A 17,164-nucleotide genomic window follows, 5' to 3' on the forward strand; every position below is an offset into this window, starting at 1 on the left:
AAAATCCCAAATTTGAAAAAAAAGTGTAGGGGACAACAAAAAAAAAACGCCCCTTTACACAAGTTGACGATCATTATTCGGATTTTGACGTAAATCCTAAGTAAAGCAGAGACGCTAGGCACAAAGAATTTCGTATGTACATTGACCCGCCATTTCCTATCTCTATCACACGGGCGTACTTTTATTGCTGTATTCCACCCATAAATAATAACGCCGAACAATGGGGTTGGCAACTGTCAAAGGTTTGCATAGATGGCGCCATCATAGCTTGCCCCCCTTTTTAGGGTTCCGTACCCAAAGGGTAAAAACGGGACCCTATTTATTATTACTAAGACTCCGCTGTCCGTCCGTCTGTCACCAGGCTGTATCTCAACCGAACCGTGATAGCTAGCTACAGTTGAAATTTTCACAGATGATGTATTTCTGTTGCCGCTATAACAACAAATACTAAAAACAGAATAAAATAAAGATTTAAGTGGGGCTCCCATACAACAAACGTGATTTTTGACCGAAGTTAAGCAACGTCGGGCGGGGTCAGTACTTGGATGGGTGACCGTTTTTTTGCTTGTTTTGCTCTATTTTTTGTTGATGGTGCGGAACCCTCCGTGCGCGAGTCCGACTCGCACTTGGCCGGTTTTTCTATGAGATTTGGCTTAAAGGGCTGGCATCCAGTGCATTAACCTTTTACCGCATGACCTTCAAAATTATTTGTTTTAATTTGAACTCTGATAGCTGTCAATAGAGTAGAATTTATAACGTCATGCATGCGGTAAAGGGTTAACACGTTCAGTCCCGTGACCCACATACGGGGCACGGCAAGCCTCTATTAAAAGGCCGTAAGGTTGACAGTTAACAGTTGGGACTGAACGTGTAAAAAAACAAAAATTTGTAATTTGATTCTAGGGATTGACAGGGCAAGCTATGATGGCGCCATCGTCATCTGCTAAATACTTCGACCGGCCAACCCCATTCCTGTTAATTCCGTAGGTACACGGCGGGAAGAAGTTGATAACTCGCGGGAAAAAATGGAAGAAATTTGAACCTTATGCAATTTCATTTTAAGTTCAAATTTCTTCAATAATATATCTCGAGTTATCAACTTCTTCCCGCCGTGTACCGAATTATGCGCGTGCCATAGAGATAGAAAGGGCCAATGGGCCAATGTCCTTATTTCACTTCACAACTATATAGACGAAGAGCGCTTTTTTACCAATACATCTCAAAACATCGACGCAACAAAGCGTCCTTATAATGCGTTACATTGATGAACAATATTATTGCTAAGATCACCATTACATTTTTAAGATTAGAAGTTTCTATAGCTGGTCAAGCAGATCTAGTCAGTAAAAAAAGGCGCGAAATTCAAATTTTCTATAGGACGATATCCCTTCGCGCCTACCTTTTTAAAATTTGCCGCCTTTTTCTACTGACAAGATCTGCTTGACCAGCTAAAGTGCGTCAAGCAAATCTTGTCAGTAGCAATGTACTGCAAATTAAAGTAGGGTAACACTCAAAGAGCAGAATTGCGCAAAAAAAAAAGCAGCAATGTACATCGAACCAAAACGTGTTTATTTTTCCGCCCTTCATACGTCAGTTCGAGTGAATTATCATAACCTCAAATTTTAGTAATGTTTGCCGTCAACAAGTATGATTGTACATTGTAGGCACCTTAGCTTTGCTTGAGGTCATGCATAATCTTCGTATTTAATGGTGACAGCAGAAATTTCTCTTGAAATAGAAACGATTCAGAATGTAAACAATAAGATGATGGCTGTCATTCACGATCCACATTCCACAGATAACACACAGATGACACGCGATTTTGGAATTATTCGAACACAGTGTTGCTAACCCGCGATTTTTCAAATTTGCCGCCTTTTACTACTGACAAGATTTGGTTGATCCAGTACGAGTATGTCTCCATATCTGTCACACTAATACAAGAGTGATGATAGACAGAAATACAGAAACTTCGAAGTTCGCGATAGGCCCCTATTCTCTAGAAGAGGCATTGTGATGTACAGTCGCCATCAGATATATCGGAGCGGCCAAGGTGCTCACAAATATCTGAACACGCCTCTATTGTCAAGGCTTTAGAGTGCGTGTTCAGGTATATTTGAGCGCCTCGGCCGCTCCGATATATCTGATTGCGACTGTACAGTCACGTCTGAATATATCGATACGGTCAAAGTAACAGTTACAATATCTCTGTACCACATTTCTAGAGTCTGTGCGGAAAGAGTCGTGAAATATATGGGATCCCTTACATTTCACTACTCTTTTCTTTCCGCGCAGACTCTAACAAATAAATTTCATATTTTTATTAAAAATATGTATAAGTACACTAACTGAATATATGGGCAATAAGGTCGTGTACACATATTATTGGCACTTTGTCCGTATCGATATTTTAAGACGTGACTGTACAGTCAAGGAATTCGACTTCACTCCTTGTCAGTGACAATATGAAAACTGAAAACCACTAGGGTTCTCATAATATAGTTGGAAGTTAAGCGACAGATTATTATTGTGACATTTGTGACAAAGCACAAAGTGGTACAGAAATAATTTCCTTGAGTACAATAAGCACAATAACCAAGCATCCTGTATACATAGAGTATTTTACAAATGTCAGGTAATTCAAATCTCATTATCATTATTATTCACTTTATTTATTTCTGATCTTAGGTTAGGTTATTTTATAATATGGATATAAAAATAAAATACAAAAACACTTACAAAAACAATACAAAATACATATAAACACATTATAAAAAACCTAACCTAGGGTGCCGCCAGCAGCGGGGCAAGGCCCAAGCTACCGGTGGTCAGGGCTGCAGAGACAGGAACCGGCGGACTATCCGCGCCGTGTCATTATTATTATTATTTATGTTTTTATTTTGTTTTTCTCTCCTAAGTGGAGGTGATTTTACTTCCATAACCGCGGGCTTTTGGCCAAACGAGAATGGAATTTTTTGGATCCTACTGATCTAAAGATAGGAATTTACGTACTAATCTACAAGTGTTCATGATAACTGCTTTTTGTAGGAGTTATTATTGTCTGTGCGGAAATAGAAGAGTCGTGAAATGTATGGGACCCAATACATTCCACGACTCTTCTCTTTCCGCACAGACTATATAAATAAATGACAACACAAACTAGGTATTAAACATATTGTTCGAGAAATCTTTGGGAAAAATGGACAATTGAAGTTTTATAGTCGACGCAACGTAAGAACCATGCATATTGCATACAATATTTAACCGTTACGAATTGATCCTTTCGCAATAATAATAATATAGTCAAATATTGAGTGTTAGCACTGTTAGTAGTGCCGACTATAAATGGATAGATTAAGAAATGACTAAAACACATCCCGAATTTTGTATACCTATTACTGAAAGAACCATAACCAAAAGTAAAGATTTTTGTGGGGTCTCTATTATTTCCCAAAAAGTTTTAAGTCATAAACATAATGTATTGTTTGCCCGCATTTTTGTTAGTCATATAATTTATTTGGTTCAAAAACGCACCACTTTTCAGGATTGCCATAAAACAAACCTAATCTAACCAGGTCAGGTTAGATTAGGTTTGTTATATGTTATATCTATAGGATAACCTTACGAAAATCCTGAAACGGTGTCTGTTTTATGACTAATGATAATATGACAAACAATACACTGACTTAAAATTTTATAAGAAACAAAGGGACCCCCTTTTTGTGTCCCGCTAATGTCGTCAAAGGTGAATAAGTCGAACATAGCAATCAGAAATCAACCTACTGACAACCAACAAAGGTGTTTATTGCCTTATGTTACAAATAATTACTAAATAATAGAGCTACCAATAAGGTACACTCGAGATTCCAGGTTATTCCCACTAGTTACCACCAAGTTGTTACCAGTGGTAACTACTGGGATTTTTTCCCCACCTTTTACCACTGGTAACTACTTGGTGGACAAACCGAGTTTGTGGTAACAACTGGGAAAAAAAAAATTCCCAGTAGTTACCAGCGGTAAATAAAATCCCAGTAGTTACCACTGGTAACAACTTGGTGGTAACTAGTGGGAATAACCCGAGATTCCAGCCAAGATAACTACCTAAGTATTAAATATAGCAGCCTATAATATTGTCATAGCGAAGCGTATTTAGCTCGTACATTATGTATAAAAACTTATTCTAGTCTTGAAGCATAATTTTGGCTTATCTAATACTGGATTATGATTATGTAAATTGTCTTAAGAAAACGACAGTGATCTCAATTTCAGATCTAACACATTTAGAGTCTGTCTAAGCTAACTCTGCACTAAATTTGCAGTGACAGAGTGTACATAAGTGACACGTTTGGCAGGCGCGCACCCGAGCTGTGTTATAGTAGCTCGGTACTACGTACAGGGCTAGCGTGTCTTATTTGAAATGTGCTGTTTTTTAGGCAGTTGTGTAAAAGTCTGTGACAACCCTACTGTGTTCTTGTGCGGTGTCGGTATTTATGCAAACACTAAAGGCGTTGGTCCGCTGTTACTTTTTACACTGCGGTTTAGCTGGCAGGAAGTTTCTGGAGAAAAGTTATTGACGCAAGTGTTGTTTCATAAAAAAAAAATTGACGGTTATTGTGGCACTGAACACTCTGTAGTGCAAAGTCTGTGCAGGGTTTGCTTGATTCGACTCTAGAATAAGCCTCAATGGAGCACAGAGTATTATAAATTGACAGTCAAATTAACCCCTCATTTCCCAGGACCTCTCAAATCCATACAATTCCGACTCATATTGGAGCCACTGGGAACTGAGAGGTTAAGACTGTCATATCATTGACATTGTTCAGGCATAGCTCTGTATCATATCAATAAGTATGTTATGTTCAAAATACTTTAAATTTTGATTTCCTGGTGCAATATTCCTTTATAATACTTGAAAGGCTGGCAATATGAGCGTTAACATGCTTATTATGCTACATTCTTTCATTGAGCACCAGCTTTTATGCTTGTTCCCAAAATAACATATTTTTTAGTTAATCAATTAATAAAAATTACATTACTTTTCATAATTACTTTACTGGCAGAGATCCTGGCCGCTATGGAACACACACTCATTATATTTTTTGATGTTTTTATCGGAGGAATGTGTGAAACAGATGGTAAAGGCGTTGGTTTAAGTTCCTCAGCCACGCACAATTGCATAAAACCAATATAGGGAATCGTGAAACTTAAAAAAATATGTTATTTTGGGCACAAGCACCCACAAATACACTCAGTAAACCTCAGACCTAAATGGCTGACTTTTAGTTTGTCATCGATTTCTTTTTTCGGCAGATTTTGATAAAATTTGATAAGTTAATAGGCTCCTCATTCTGGACGTAAAAAAACACGAAATTTTCCGCTGAGTTACCAAAATGTTAAAAAAATATGTTTTCGTAACTCGGAGGAAGATTTTCTAGGACTGTGAAATTACGCTTATGTTGTACAGAACAGGGAACTATCTATTCACCAAATTTTATCGATGACGAAAAAAAACGACAACCAAATAAAAATCTGCCTAAATATAGCACCAATCGCATAATACGGACAATACAAAGCTATACAACCTTACATATAAGCGGTGGGATATATTGTGGGTATCAGTGGCGAGGTGGAGGTCGCATCTAATGCCGGAACCACACTTCGCTTTTTTTTTTTTTTTTTTTTTTTTTTAAACACTTCGCTATGCGTTATTTGTTATGCGCGTTATTCGGCCGCATACGACGAAGTGTGGAGGGTTCATTCGTCTATATTTGCTACATTTGCCCGCATAACGCATAAGCGCGAATAGCAAATACGCCTATCCGTCCACCTGTCGGTTTTTTGACACACTTCAAAGGACACGAATAAGCCGAATATGCGTCTCGACTGCCCACACTTCGTTCACTCATTCACTCGCTTACGGTTTTCAAAGTCAAAACGCACCACATATGTTTGGCACACCGGCACCAAGTTTGGCACACCGGCACGAAATGTGGACGCCGTGTTTGTTGTTCGCTCACATAACAAATATTTAGCTAGCAAAACTGTAGCATATGACAGTTTTGTGTCAGGGTTGGCGATTATGATGAACCATTTTGCTTTAACTTTATTGTATGTAAGATTAATAAAATTGATCGAGAACCATGTTGACCCTCTTCCGATATAACCCGGTTTAATTTACTTACAAATAATATAAATTAACAGGTCGTTTCAATGTACTTATCTGTTATTTTGTTTATAAAATTCCGTTTTTTTTTCGTATTTCTTTCAAATATTAACATGGAATTTTCATTGCTTGAAAATATTGGTTTGTTTGAAAACAAAGAAAAAATATTTTTTGCACTTTAGTTTATACGTAGTAGTGATAACCCTGACGTACAACTGCTACAGATTTGCTAGCTCGGTTGCGAGGTTTGCAAATAATGCATAGCGAAGTGTGGTTCCGGCATGAGAGGCCCTTTTCTGAAGGGGCCTCGCCCTTGGGGCGCGAGGCCTTGGGCCTACTTCGCCCACGCCTAGCTACGCCACTGGTGGGTAGAAAGGCATCAGTGGAAGAGCGCTCTCGGTCTCTTCTTGGCGAGGATGTGCCACGAATGAGTCACGCCTTTGCGTCGTTTTGGTGATAACCTGGAAATGAGAGAAATTATGGTGTTTAGTGTGTGGTGTATGACGGTATGTAATTGTATGGGTAATATAGATTTTACGAATATTTTCGAATTCTTTTTTTTTTAATTGTATGGCCTAGATCGACTCTCCCGATACCGTTTAGCAAGGTACGCTCAATGCTGCTGGCACGCACAGGGAAACTACACACAGAACACTGGCTAAACCAGACTGGATGCAGACAAGCCAAACAAGCCATGCCTAGCATCAACGGTAAGCTCACAAGGGCACTCCTTCAACTAGGAAAAGTTCGTCTGAGTATGGTAACCAGTGTCATAACAGGTCATGGACTTTTTAACAAACATCTTTTTATAACAGGTGTCACAGACAGTCCCCTATGCCGTGGATGCATGGAGAAGGAAGAAACAGCCTCTCACGTGGTGCTGGAATGCAGCGGAGTGGCCCCATACAGGGCAAAACATCTCGGATCCCCAAGAGATCTCCCCGAGGTCCTACTCAACATCAAAGGTTTGATAGGATTCCTCGAGGAGCTGGGCTGGCAGGACTAGCCCCTATCACGCAAAATAGGCGCAGGACGTCGAGTTGCGGAAAATCGCCCGTAATACAATACAATACAATACAATGGCCTAGATGCTAGCTAGATTGAGCAAAATCTCAGTCTCTCATAGAGTCTGTGCGGAAAGAGAAGAGTCGTGAAATGTATGGGGCCTAATACATTCCACAACTCTTCTCTTTCCAAACAGAATATAGAACAAAACTAGAGACAGGTACACCTGCTGGTATGGTATCATCTATCAAAATCAAAGTCAACCCTATTCATAGGCATAGGCAGCAAATATAAACATATACTGGATATAATCAAATAAACTATAAAACTCTACATACCCGTGGTCTGGTGTATCAGGCATGTACGGAGACATTCTGAAATCTCGGCTGTGAGGTGTCTCTATTCCAAATGGACTGTACAACTTAGCGGGACTCCTACCTAGTACCTGAAATGTCACAAGTATCCAAAGTTATGCTTAAGGCCCGTCTCCATATCGCGCGGCAATCCGCGGCTGCCGCGCGAGCCAATGTTCGATGGATTGCCGCGCGATATGGAGACGGGGCTTTAGAGCAATCATAAATATTTGGATTTGTAATGTTGACGTAATTCTGAACTTAATACAAACATGAAATCTAGAAATCCAAGTAGAATGTTGTGCCATGACAGAACATTCTGTTTCATATGGCAAGAATCTAATATATCTATCCCCGTACCATTATACATGTTTAGTTGGGTTGAATTTCATTTGTTAGAAAATATTATAACACAAAAGAAATGCTACTTTGTTTGTTGTAGTCGAAAATCCATTGAAACAGAATGTACATTGTAATGTACATGGGGCATCACAAGGCTATACTAAATGTAAGATTTTACTGGCACAGCTTTAGGATACATGCACTTTTACCCATGGAACACTTCACTAGACATATTGTGCCCTTACAAGGCTTTAAATACATCTAAACCTTAACCTGTGGGCGCAGTGAGAGTCAGAATGGCGGGTGTATGTAAATAAAAATGAACAAAAAGCATACCATATTTTAGTACCTAATTTGTACTATTTGGTACCTCATATAAAAAAATTAGTACCTCACGGAATTTACAGTTATTACCAAAAAACGTTACACCCGCCAACCTGACAGTCAGAATGGCGGGTGTATTTTATTAAGCTATGATCCCGCGATTATTGATAAATTCTATAAAAGCCAAATTTTAGTACCTTTTTAATACTTTAATATTCAATTATAAATTGAGCCATTTTATTTGTGGTTTCCGAGTTTTACTAATTTTACACATTGCATTGCTATTAAAAAAAATCAGGCGCTTTAATTTTTCACCGTATCGATATCGTTTTTAAGAAAAAACGCTACGCTACAACTATTTTTATTACGCCAGGATTTAGTACCTTTCATGTTTAATCTGTTACCCTTTCACGGTTAATCTGTTAGGTTCAATTAACTATGAAAATTACGTCTTACAAATGGCCAGGAGCCATGTCAAGGGATGCTTCCTAAGAAGAAATTCCGCTCTTCATTGTGCATGTAATTGTGCACCTAATACCTATTCTTAAGTACATGGTGATTAATCAAATCAAACTTGCAAATTATGTCTGTTTGTCCGTATATTAGTGTGATGAATATACTTCTTTGTGGTATTCCGTTGATGTCCTTGTTTTGCTAAGATATGCTAAGTACCACATACTATATTCTACTGTGAATACGATTGAAATACATACCTTTTACAAGCAATATTTTCATTTAACTATTCTTACATGAGGTTTTTCTATCGTCTCGGTTAGTTTCTTAACTTATACATAACTAACAAAATACCACACCCGGTAGCAGGGATCGGATACCGGTATTTTTTGTATGGGAACGGAAACGGTATTTTTTCGTTCTTTGCTAATTACTTCATTTCTAATTGGGTAATCTAATAATACGAAGTCGTAACCTAAATACACAACTGAGTCCTACATTTCGAGTATAAAATAATTCGAAAAATATGGTTATTTCTAAGTTTTTGCAAAAAACCGGTTCCGATCCCTGCCCGGTAGTATTTTCATGTTTAATATCCAAAAGGTGGATACAGGGTGGATTTTCTTTTTGAGTCAGTGAGGGCAGCTACCAGATCCCGTGCTGCTACGAGAAAACGGTCTTAGAAGACCTTCCCTCGATTTCAAATTAATAAAGATTGGCTTTTACAGATTTTGAAAAAAATATACAGGGTGCGAGAAAAAGGTCATTTTTGCAAACTTTTTGAAGTGAAAACTTCTTTGGCGGCGCTGGGCACTTTTTGAGGTGGGGAAAAAATGATAAACTCGAGACAGCGTAAGGCGATCACGTGACCGTAAGGGGCGTAAGGCGATCACGTGGCATTTAAATGAATAAAGAAAAACTCAATGTTATTTGACATTTATGTTGCGGACTCCTTTTCAAGACTCTTTACCTATGTTCAAATATCCATGTCATGTATGTAAATAAACATGTCAATGAAAAAGTGTGATCTTATTTGAGAATGATAATAATATATAATAAATAAATAGAATACCTCCGCTAAACGTATGTATCGCGTTACAGGGCGTCGGTAACATAGTGTGGTGAGTTTTCACTTCTATCGGCACTCCCGGAGTGCATCCGTTGTTGCTTGTTTTTTGATGCCAATCGATCCCATTCCTATTGAGGATCAAAAGCTTGTATGGAACCAAAAAAAAACTTCCGGCTAGAAAAGCCACAAATCGAGGAAAACTTTTCCCATACTCTTTGTATGAAAATGAAAACTTTTATTTTTCACATGCTATTTTTGTATGCCAATCGATTTCCTTCCTATCCAGTATCAATAGTTTCCTTGGGGTCAACTTACGGTAATGTACTAAAAAGTCAACAAATAAAAAAAAACTTTTTCCATACATTTACTATGGAGAAAACGTGAAATTTAATTCACATTCTTCTATCTGCCCAATCAGTCCTGTTCCTGTTACATTTAAAGATCATAATACTGTATGAAGACATCTTACTGCTGTAAGACTGATGGGCGAGATAGAAAATTGTGAATAAAATTTCACGTTTTCTCCATAGTAAATGTATGGAAAAAGTATTTATTAATTTGTGGCTTTTTAGTACATTATCGGAAGTTGACCCCTAGGAAGCTATTGATACTGGATAGGAATGGAATCGATTTTCATACAAAAATAGCATGTGAAAAATAAAAGTTTTCATTTTCATACAAATTGTATGGGAAAAGTTTTCCTCGATTTGTGGCTTTTCTAGTCGGATTTTTTTTTGGTTCTTTTGATCCTCAATAGGAATGAGATCGATTGGCATCAAAAAAAAGTTTGCAAAAATGACCTTTTTCTCGCACCCTGTATTTTTTTTTCAAAATCTGTAAAAGCCAATCTTTATTAATTTGAAATCGAGGGAAGGTCTTCTAAGACCGTTTTCTCGTAGCAGCACGGGATCTGGTAGCTGCCCTCACTGACTCAAAAAGAAAATCCACCCTGTATAGAACCTTTTGGATATTAAACATGAAAATACTACCGGGTGTGGTATTTTGTTAGTTATGTATAAGTTAAGAAACTAACCAAGACGATAGAAAAACCTCATGTAAGAATAGTTAAATGAAAATATTGCTTGTAAAAGGTATGTATTTCAATCGTACTCACAGTAAAAATATAGTATGTGGTACTTAGCATATCTTAGCAAAACAAGGACATCAACGGGATCCCACAAAGAAGTATATTCATCACACTAATATAGGGACAAACAGACAATTTGCAAGTTTTATTTGATTAATCACCATGTACTTAAGAATAGGTATTAGGTGCACAATTACATGCACAATGAAGAGCGGAATTTCTTCTTAGGAAGCATCCCTTGACATGGCTCCTGGCCATTTGTAAGACGTAATTTTCATAGTTAATTGAACCTAACAGATTAACCGTGAAAGGGTAACAGATTAAACATGAAAGGTACTAAATCCTGGCGTAATAAAAATAGTTGTAGCGTAGCGTTTTTTCTTAAAAACGATATCGATACGGTGAAAAATTAAAGCGCCTGATTTTTTTTAATAGCAATGCAATGTGTAAAATTAGTAAAACTCGGAAACCACAAATAAAATGGCTCAATTTATAATTGAATATTAAAGTACTAAAAAGGTACTAAAATTTGGCTTTTATAGAATTTATCAATAATCGCGGGATCATAGCGTAATAAAATACACCCGCCATTCTGACTGTCAGGTTGGCGGGTGTAACGTGTTTTGGTAATAACTTTAAATTCCGTGAGGTACTAATTTTTATATATGAGGTACCAAATAGTACAAATTAGGTACTAAAATATGGTATGCTTTTTGTTTATTTTTGTTTACATACACCCGCCATTCTGACTCTCACCGCATTTGTCTCACACAAAACTAAAGAGTATTATTGCGGCCAGTTACCTGTTTTTTCTTCGTAACAGGAGTGGATGGGGTTCTGCAGGGAGAACCAGTCTCCGCTAGGCGATGCCGGCGCCTTCCCCCTAGCCTGAAATGCTGTAGAACACCACATTTGAACATAAAAGTCTAGTAAATAGTACTAATTTTAAATCTAGTGCAATTAAATGATCTAAATATCGCAATGGAATTGGTTAAATCTGAGTTATTGGTAAGTTATTGATTGTTTTACATACCTGTGACAGATTACCAAAAGTATTTCTAACAGTTCTAAAAGTCCTCGAAATCTTCTCAGCGCCGGACTGTAAGGCACGACGGGAATTAGCGAAGGATTTGTTCTTAAATAAGTTCTTATTATAACACCCATCGACGTTTCTGAGGCTTTCTCTGGCCGGAGAATCGATCGCAGAGTCCGACACAAAGGGATCCTTCATTGTATAAATTTGAAGGCGCACAAAACACTTATTATCACTTTGTTTTATTAACTAGATGACTAACTTGCTAATGCAATATAAAAATATCACTAGTTAATACATTTTTCCCAAAAAATGGTAAAAATCAATCGTGTACACTTTTGACGGCTTTGTAACGTTCTTTTCTTTTTTCGGCCGTTACACCAAAGAGTAGTATAATATATATATATTACACACACACATCCATAGTATGAGACCACAGACTAAGAACCAAAACATTATACAAAGGTTTCCTGTAGTACCAACATAACAAGTATGAAAAACTGATTCAAGGCGTAAAAAAGGGATAGCATGGCAATTTCTCTTTCTCTCACAATATGTACTATAGTTGGTCAAACCAATTTGTCAGTAAATAGGAACAAAAACTATACTCATCCTTTTCTTTAGAGTGCTAGTACTAGTGTAAGACAAAGATTGTATGATTCTCTCTGTATATGTTTGAAATGAGAGTCCTTTGAAATGAGAGTCCTTTGACACACTATCTCTATATGTAACATAAAACAAGGAGACGGATTCAATATTTTATTCAGACGGTTGTCTTAACAATTATTTTTGTAGCATAAACTCTACTAATTAAATAACATTCACTACTATAATTTGTGATTTATTCAGGAGCCTCGAGAGTGCATGTAGTAATCGATAACTGTCGAGAATGCCGCGAAACCGGCTGCACCCAATACGCCTGCTCTTAGGCCACCTGAAAAAAGGAAGAATAATAATTTATAGTCTGGCAAACCAATTTGTTACAATAAAAGGTGCAAAATTCAAAATTTCTATGGTAGTGACCATTAGCAAAACTTGATACATATTTAAAAAAAAGATTTTATTTCTGTTTATCTTGCTGATAAAGTCCGTCAACCAAATCTTGTCAGTAGTAAAAGGCGGCAAATTTGAAAAATCGCGGGTTAGCAACACTGTGTTCGAATAATTCCAAAATGCGTGTCATCTGTGTTTTATCTGTGGAATGTGGATCGTGAACGACAGCCGTCACCTTATTTGTTTTCATTTGGTTTTCATTCTGAATCGTTTCTGTTTCAAGAGATATTTCTGCTGTCACCATTAAATACCAATACATTAAATAAGAATAAGCAAAGCTAAGGGACCTACAATGTACAATCATGCTCGTTGAAGGTAAACATTACTAAAAATTGAGGTTATGACAAGTACATACTGGAAGAACTCTTTCGAACTTTTAAGATTGTTCAGTTTTTTGTTTTAGGGTTAAAAGGCATAAATAAAATTAAAACGTATGCCTAAATCTATCCAACAAGACCATAATATGTGTCCTGGAAACCGTCCATAGGCCCACATGTCTAATATTTTCAGCAATCAGTTGTGACTATTTGCAAAGATGCAATAGAATACTACAGAGTATTATGCTTGGTTGAAGTGACCCGGTAACATTGGTAACTTCATTATATTTTTTCAATTTATAACCTGAATTATAGTGTAAGCTAAAGTGACCCTTATCTTATTTAACTTTAAATTAAATAAACGCCCAAATATCAGTTGTTTTATTTTTAATATGTAATCCTATTGTACAATATATACCAATCAAAAAATTACACAGGTATGTCATATTCATCGAGAATAGTACACTAATTTACATTAACTAGTGGCATATTATATTGTAAATAACAAATATATGCACTATCTAATTATCTGCATTTTGATATGATTTTATTTTAGTAAACTTAGAAGACATAGATAGGGAACAAAGAGAATATAAGCACTACGAAAGGGAGTTGTTTTTGATATCTTCAAATTTGTTCATCATTTTGATTAACATTGTTTTAACATCGCTTTTAAATTGTCCGTCCGTTTCAAATTTTTTCAATAAACCGCGAGTGACAATTTGAATTGACGTACGCAGGGCGCGCTCAGCGGAAAAAAAAATCTTTTGGTTCGATGTACATTGCTTCTTTTCTTAGCGCAATACTGCTCTTTGAGTGTTGCCCTACTTTAGTTTGCTTTACATTGCTACTGACAAGATTTGGTTGACGGACTATATGTTTAATCCCTTTCTTACAAATATATAAGTCAAAATGACAGATAAAGACAAACGATTCATAGCTAATTCAGGCCAGGAACGCGTTTATGAATAACGCCAATATATACCTAGTAGATGCACGCATTGATGACACGAATTACATACCTATTGATAAAATTCCAATCGGCTTATTATCAATTGTCCCAATCTAAAGTCTTGACTGCAACATAAATTCTGTCAAAAATCACATATTCGAAGGGAAATCCAATTATGTACCTACTTACACTTATAGGTACCTTGAATATCAAACATGAGGTTTACCCATGGTTTCCCAGTACTATAAGAATGGTTCACGAACATGTCATACACACTGTGGCGACATGGGTCACGCGCTGATCAGCGGGCATGTCGAGTAAAGTCCGACAACGCTGCGCCACTTCACCCGACTTCGCTGACGACACGTGTCGCCTAGTGTATGTTGTTTTAGATTTTACACATTATCAATGAATATTTAATCTTACTAACCACTAACCCTTACAGACGAGGTGCTAGAAGAGCGCAGTAAGTACAAGGCGATCGCCGAGGAGGTAGACCAGACGTTCGCCGACCTGTCCGGCTACTGAGCAACTAAACGCACCGCCATCTTGCACGATTTGGCGGGAAAATGATTAAAAACTAAACGTTCGTGCAGAGGGCTCTATGGATATGGTTATGGTCTAACCATTAATTAAGGCTTCTACAAACGGCGCAATAAATGTATTGCGATTTTAGACAATAGGGCATTTTCCTACTAGTCAAATCAGTTGCTTTTTTAGAACTGTCAAAACGATATGCTAATATGGAATTTATATGAAACATTACATCGTGACGTCACGGTCAACCCACCTAAAGTCCGTCAACCAAATCTTGTCAGTAGTAAAAGGCGGCAAATTTGAAAAATCGCGGGTTAGCAACACTGTGTTCAAATAATTCCAAAACGCGTGTCATCTGTGTTTTATCTGTGGAATGTGGATCGTGAATGACAGCCGTCACCTTATTTGTTTTCATTTGGTTTTCATTCTGAATCGTTTCTGTTTCAAGAGATATTTCTGCTGTCACCATTAAATACCAATACATTAAATAAGATTAAGCAAAGCTAAGGGGCCTACAATGTACAATCATGCTCGTTGATGGTAAACATTACTAAAAATTGAGGTTATGACAAGTATTGGAAGAACTCTTTCGAACTTTTAAGATTATGTTCAGTTTTTTTGTTTTAGGGTTAAAAGGCATAAATAAAATTAAAACGTATGCCTAAATCTATCCAACTATCTATATTGTACAATATATACCAATCAAAAAAATTACACAGATATGTCATATTCATCCAGAACAGTACACTAATTTACATTAACAAGTGGCATATTATATAGTAATAATAGCTCAATGATTGTAAATAACAAATATATGCACTATCTAATTATCTGCATTTTGATATGATTTTATTTTAGTAAACTTAGAAGACATAGATAGGGAACAAAGAGAATATAAGCAGTTGTTTTTGATATCTTCAAATTTGTTCATCATTTTAATTAACATTGTTTTAACATCGCTTTTAAATTGCCCGTCCATGTTTCAATTTTTTTCAATAAACCGCGAGACCCGCGAGTGACAATTTGAATTGACGTACGCAGGGCGCGCTCAGCGGAAAAAAAAATCTGTTGGTTCGATGTACATTGCTGCTTTTCTTAATGCAATACTGCTCTTTGAGTGTTGCCCTACTTTAGTTTGCTTTACATTGCTACTGACAAGATTTGGTTGACGGACTATATGTATTTATGATAACTGAAAACACTATCAAAATTTACTACCAAATCTTATTTCCAAAAATGTTACGATGAAAGTGATTTGGAATAAAAACTAGAAGTGACTCAAGCAGTTAATTATGATTTATGTGTATGAATGGATAATACTGAATGTTGGGTAAAGGCAAAAATGGATTCTGATCTCATATAATGGAACTATTAGTAATGTTCAGAATTATCCAACATTTGTAATTATCAAAAATGCACTTCTGTTAGTGCTTAATTATTAATTAAATATCGATTCTTCTGTCAACTTCTAGATGAAGCAATTTTTGAATGATCAGACCCTGAGACATACCTCTCAATCCAATAAGTCCACCAGTAACACCTCCAGCATAAGTCCCATTTCTCCAGTCCGACTTCCCTCTCGCTGTTTCTACGCAGCACTCAACTCCAGAGAACACTGCCCCAAGTATCGCAAAAGTCTTTGCATTACTTAACATCGCAGTTTTGAACTCGGTTAATATTTGTCTGGCCGTTTGAGTTTGTGGTGCTGTTGTGTCTGTGACGTTTGGCATGAGTGAGGATGTGAAGAGACCAACGGCAGCCCCCAAACCATAACCTAATAAAAATATGAAAAAAATATTTCATAATTACCAAAGGCTACTTTCATTATGTTTGTGTTGGTCAGAAATCATGGGTTCAATTCTTGGTTGTGCTGTATAGAGGAAAAAAAAATCGTTCTCGAAAAATAATACTAAAAGATGACTAAAAAAAGGTTGTCAAGATCTTTATTCATGGCAAACACGATCGTGTTAAAATAATAATATAAAAAATCTGTAGTAAAATAGAAAAATTCCATAGAAGTAAAGTTTGCCTAGCTTCAATGTTACTAAAGTATTGAATTATTGCTTAATAATAATAAAAACAGGACTTACCAACGATACAACTTGTGAGTGATTTAAACGGGCAGCTCTCTACAACAGCTTCGATCATTTTTTCTTCGTTAGTTTTAATCTCTGGTGGACCAAGAAACCGCGGTATAAGAATGTTTTCGCGATATCGGTAATTATTACCAATAAGGTATTTGGCGAGCGATTCGTAATCATTTTTTTCGTAAAACCTGACTAATCTAGGGTCGGGAGGCGGTGGCTGGGTATAGTCCGTCATTGTTTCTTATTTTTAATCCACTTTGGAAAAGCATATGTAATTTAACAATCGTTTAAATACGATATTTACGTAAAAAGATGGGCCTAAGCCTAATTACAACATAACCTTATCGAAATTTATCTCAGCGTCAGCTGGCAACATGACGTTTTTGAAG

At 36.8% G+C, this 17,164-nt stretch overlaps 2 protein-coding genes across 2 annotated transcripts; both read right to left on the reverse strand.

Moving 5' to 3' along the window:
• Positions 1-6,529: 6,529 nt before the first annotated feature.
• Positions 6,530-12,204, reverse strand: LOC134656755 (uncharacterized). Its single transcript, XM_063512274.1, has 4 exons — positions 11,830-12,204; positions 11,600-11,692; positions 7,507-7,613; positions 6,530-6,624 (listed from the first exon to the last, which is right to left on the reverse strand). The coding sequence occupies exons 1-4, from the start codon at positions 12,025-12,027 to the stop codon at positions 6,543-6,545; spliced, it is 480 nt and encodes a 159-aa protein (XP_063368344.1). The 5' UTR covers positions 12,028-12,204; the 3' UTR covers positions 6,530-6,542.
• Positions 12,205-12,574: 370 nt separating this feature from the next.
• On the reverse strand, positions 12,575-17,152 carry LOC134656961 (mitochondrial import inner membrane translocase subunit Tim22). The gene is made up of 3 exons (XM_063512524.1): positions 16,779-17,152; positions 16,199-16,462; positions 12,575-12,763 (listed from the first exon to the last, which is right to left on the reverse strand). The coding sequence occupies exons 1-3, from the start codon at positions 17,008-17,010 to the stop codon at positions 12,675-12,677; spliced, it is 585 nt and encodes a 194-aa protein (XP_063368594.1). The 5' UTR covers positions 17,011-17,152; the 3' UTR covers positions 12,575-12,674.
• Between the last annotated feature and the right edge of the window lie 12 nt (positions 17,153-17,164).

This window comes from Cydia amplana, chromosome 19 (assembly GCF_948474715.1).
Source record: "Cydia amplana chromosome 19, ilCydAmpl1.1, whole genome shotgun sequence".
NCBI classification, from domain to species: domain Eukaryota; kingdom Metazoa; phylum Arthropoda; class Insecta; order Lepidoptera; family Tortricidae; genus Cydia; species Cydia amplana.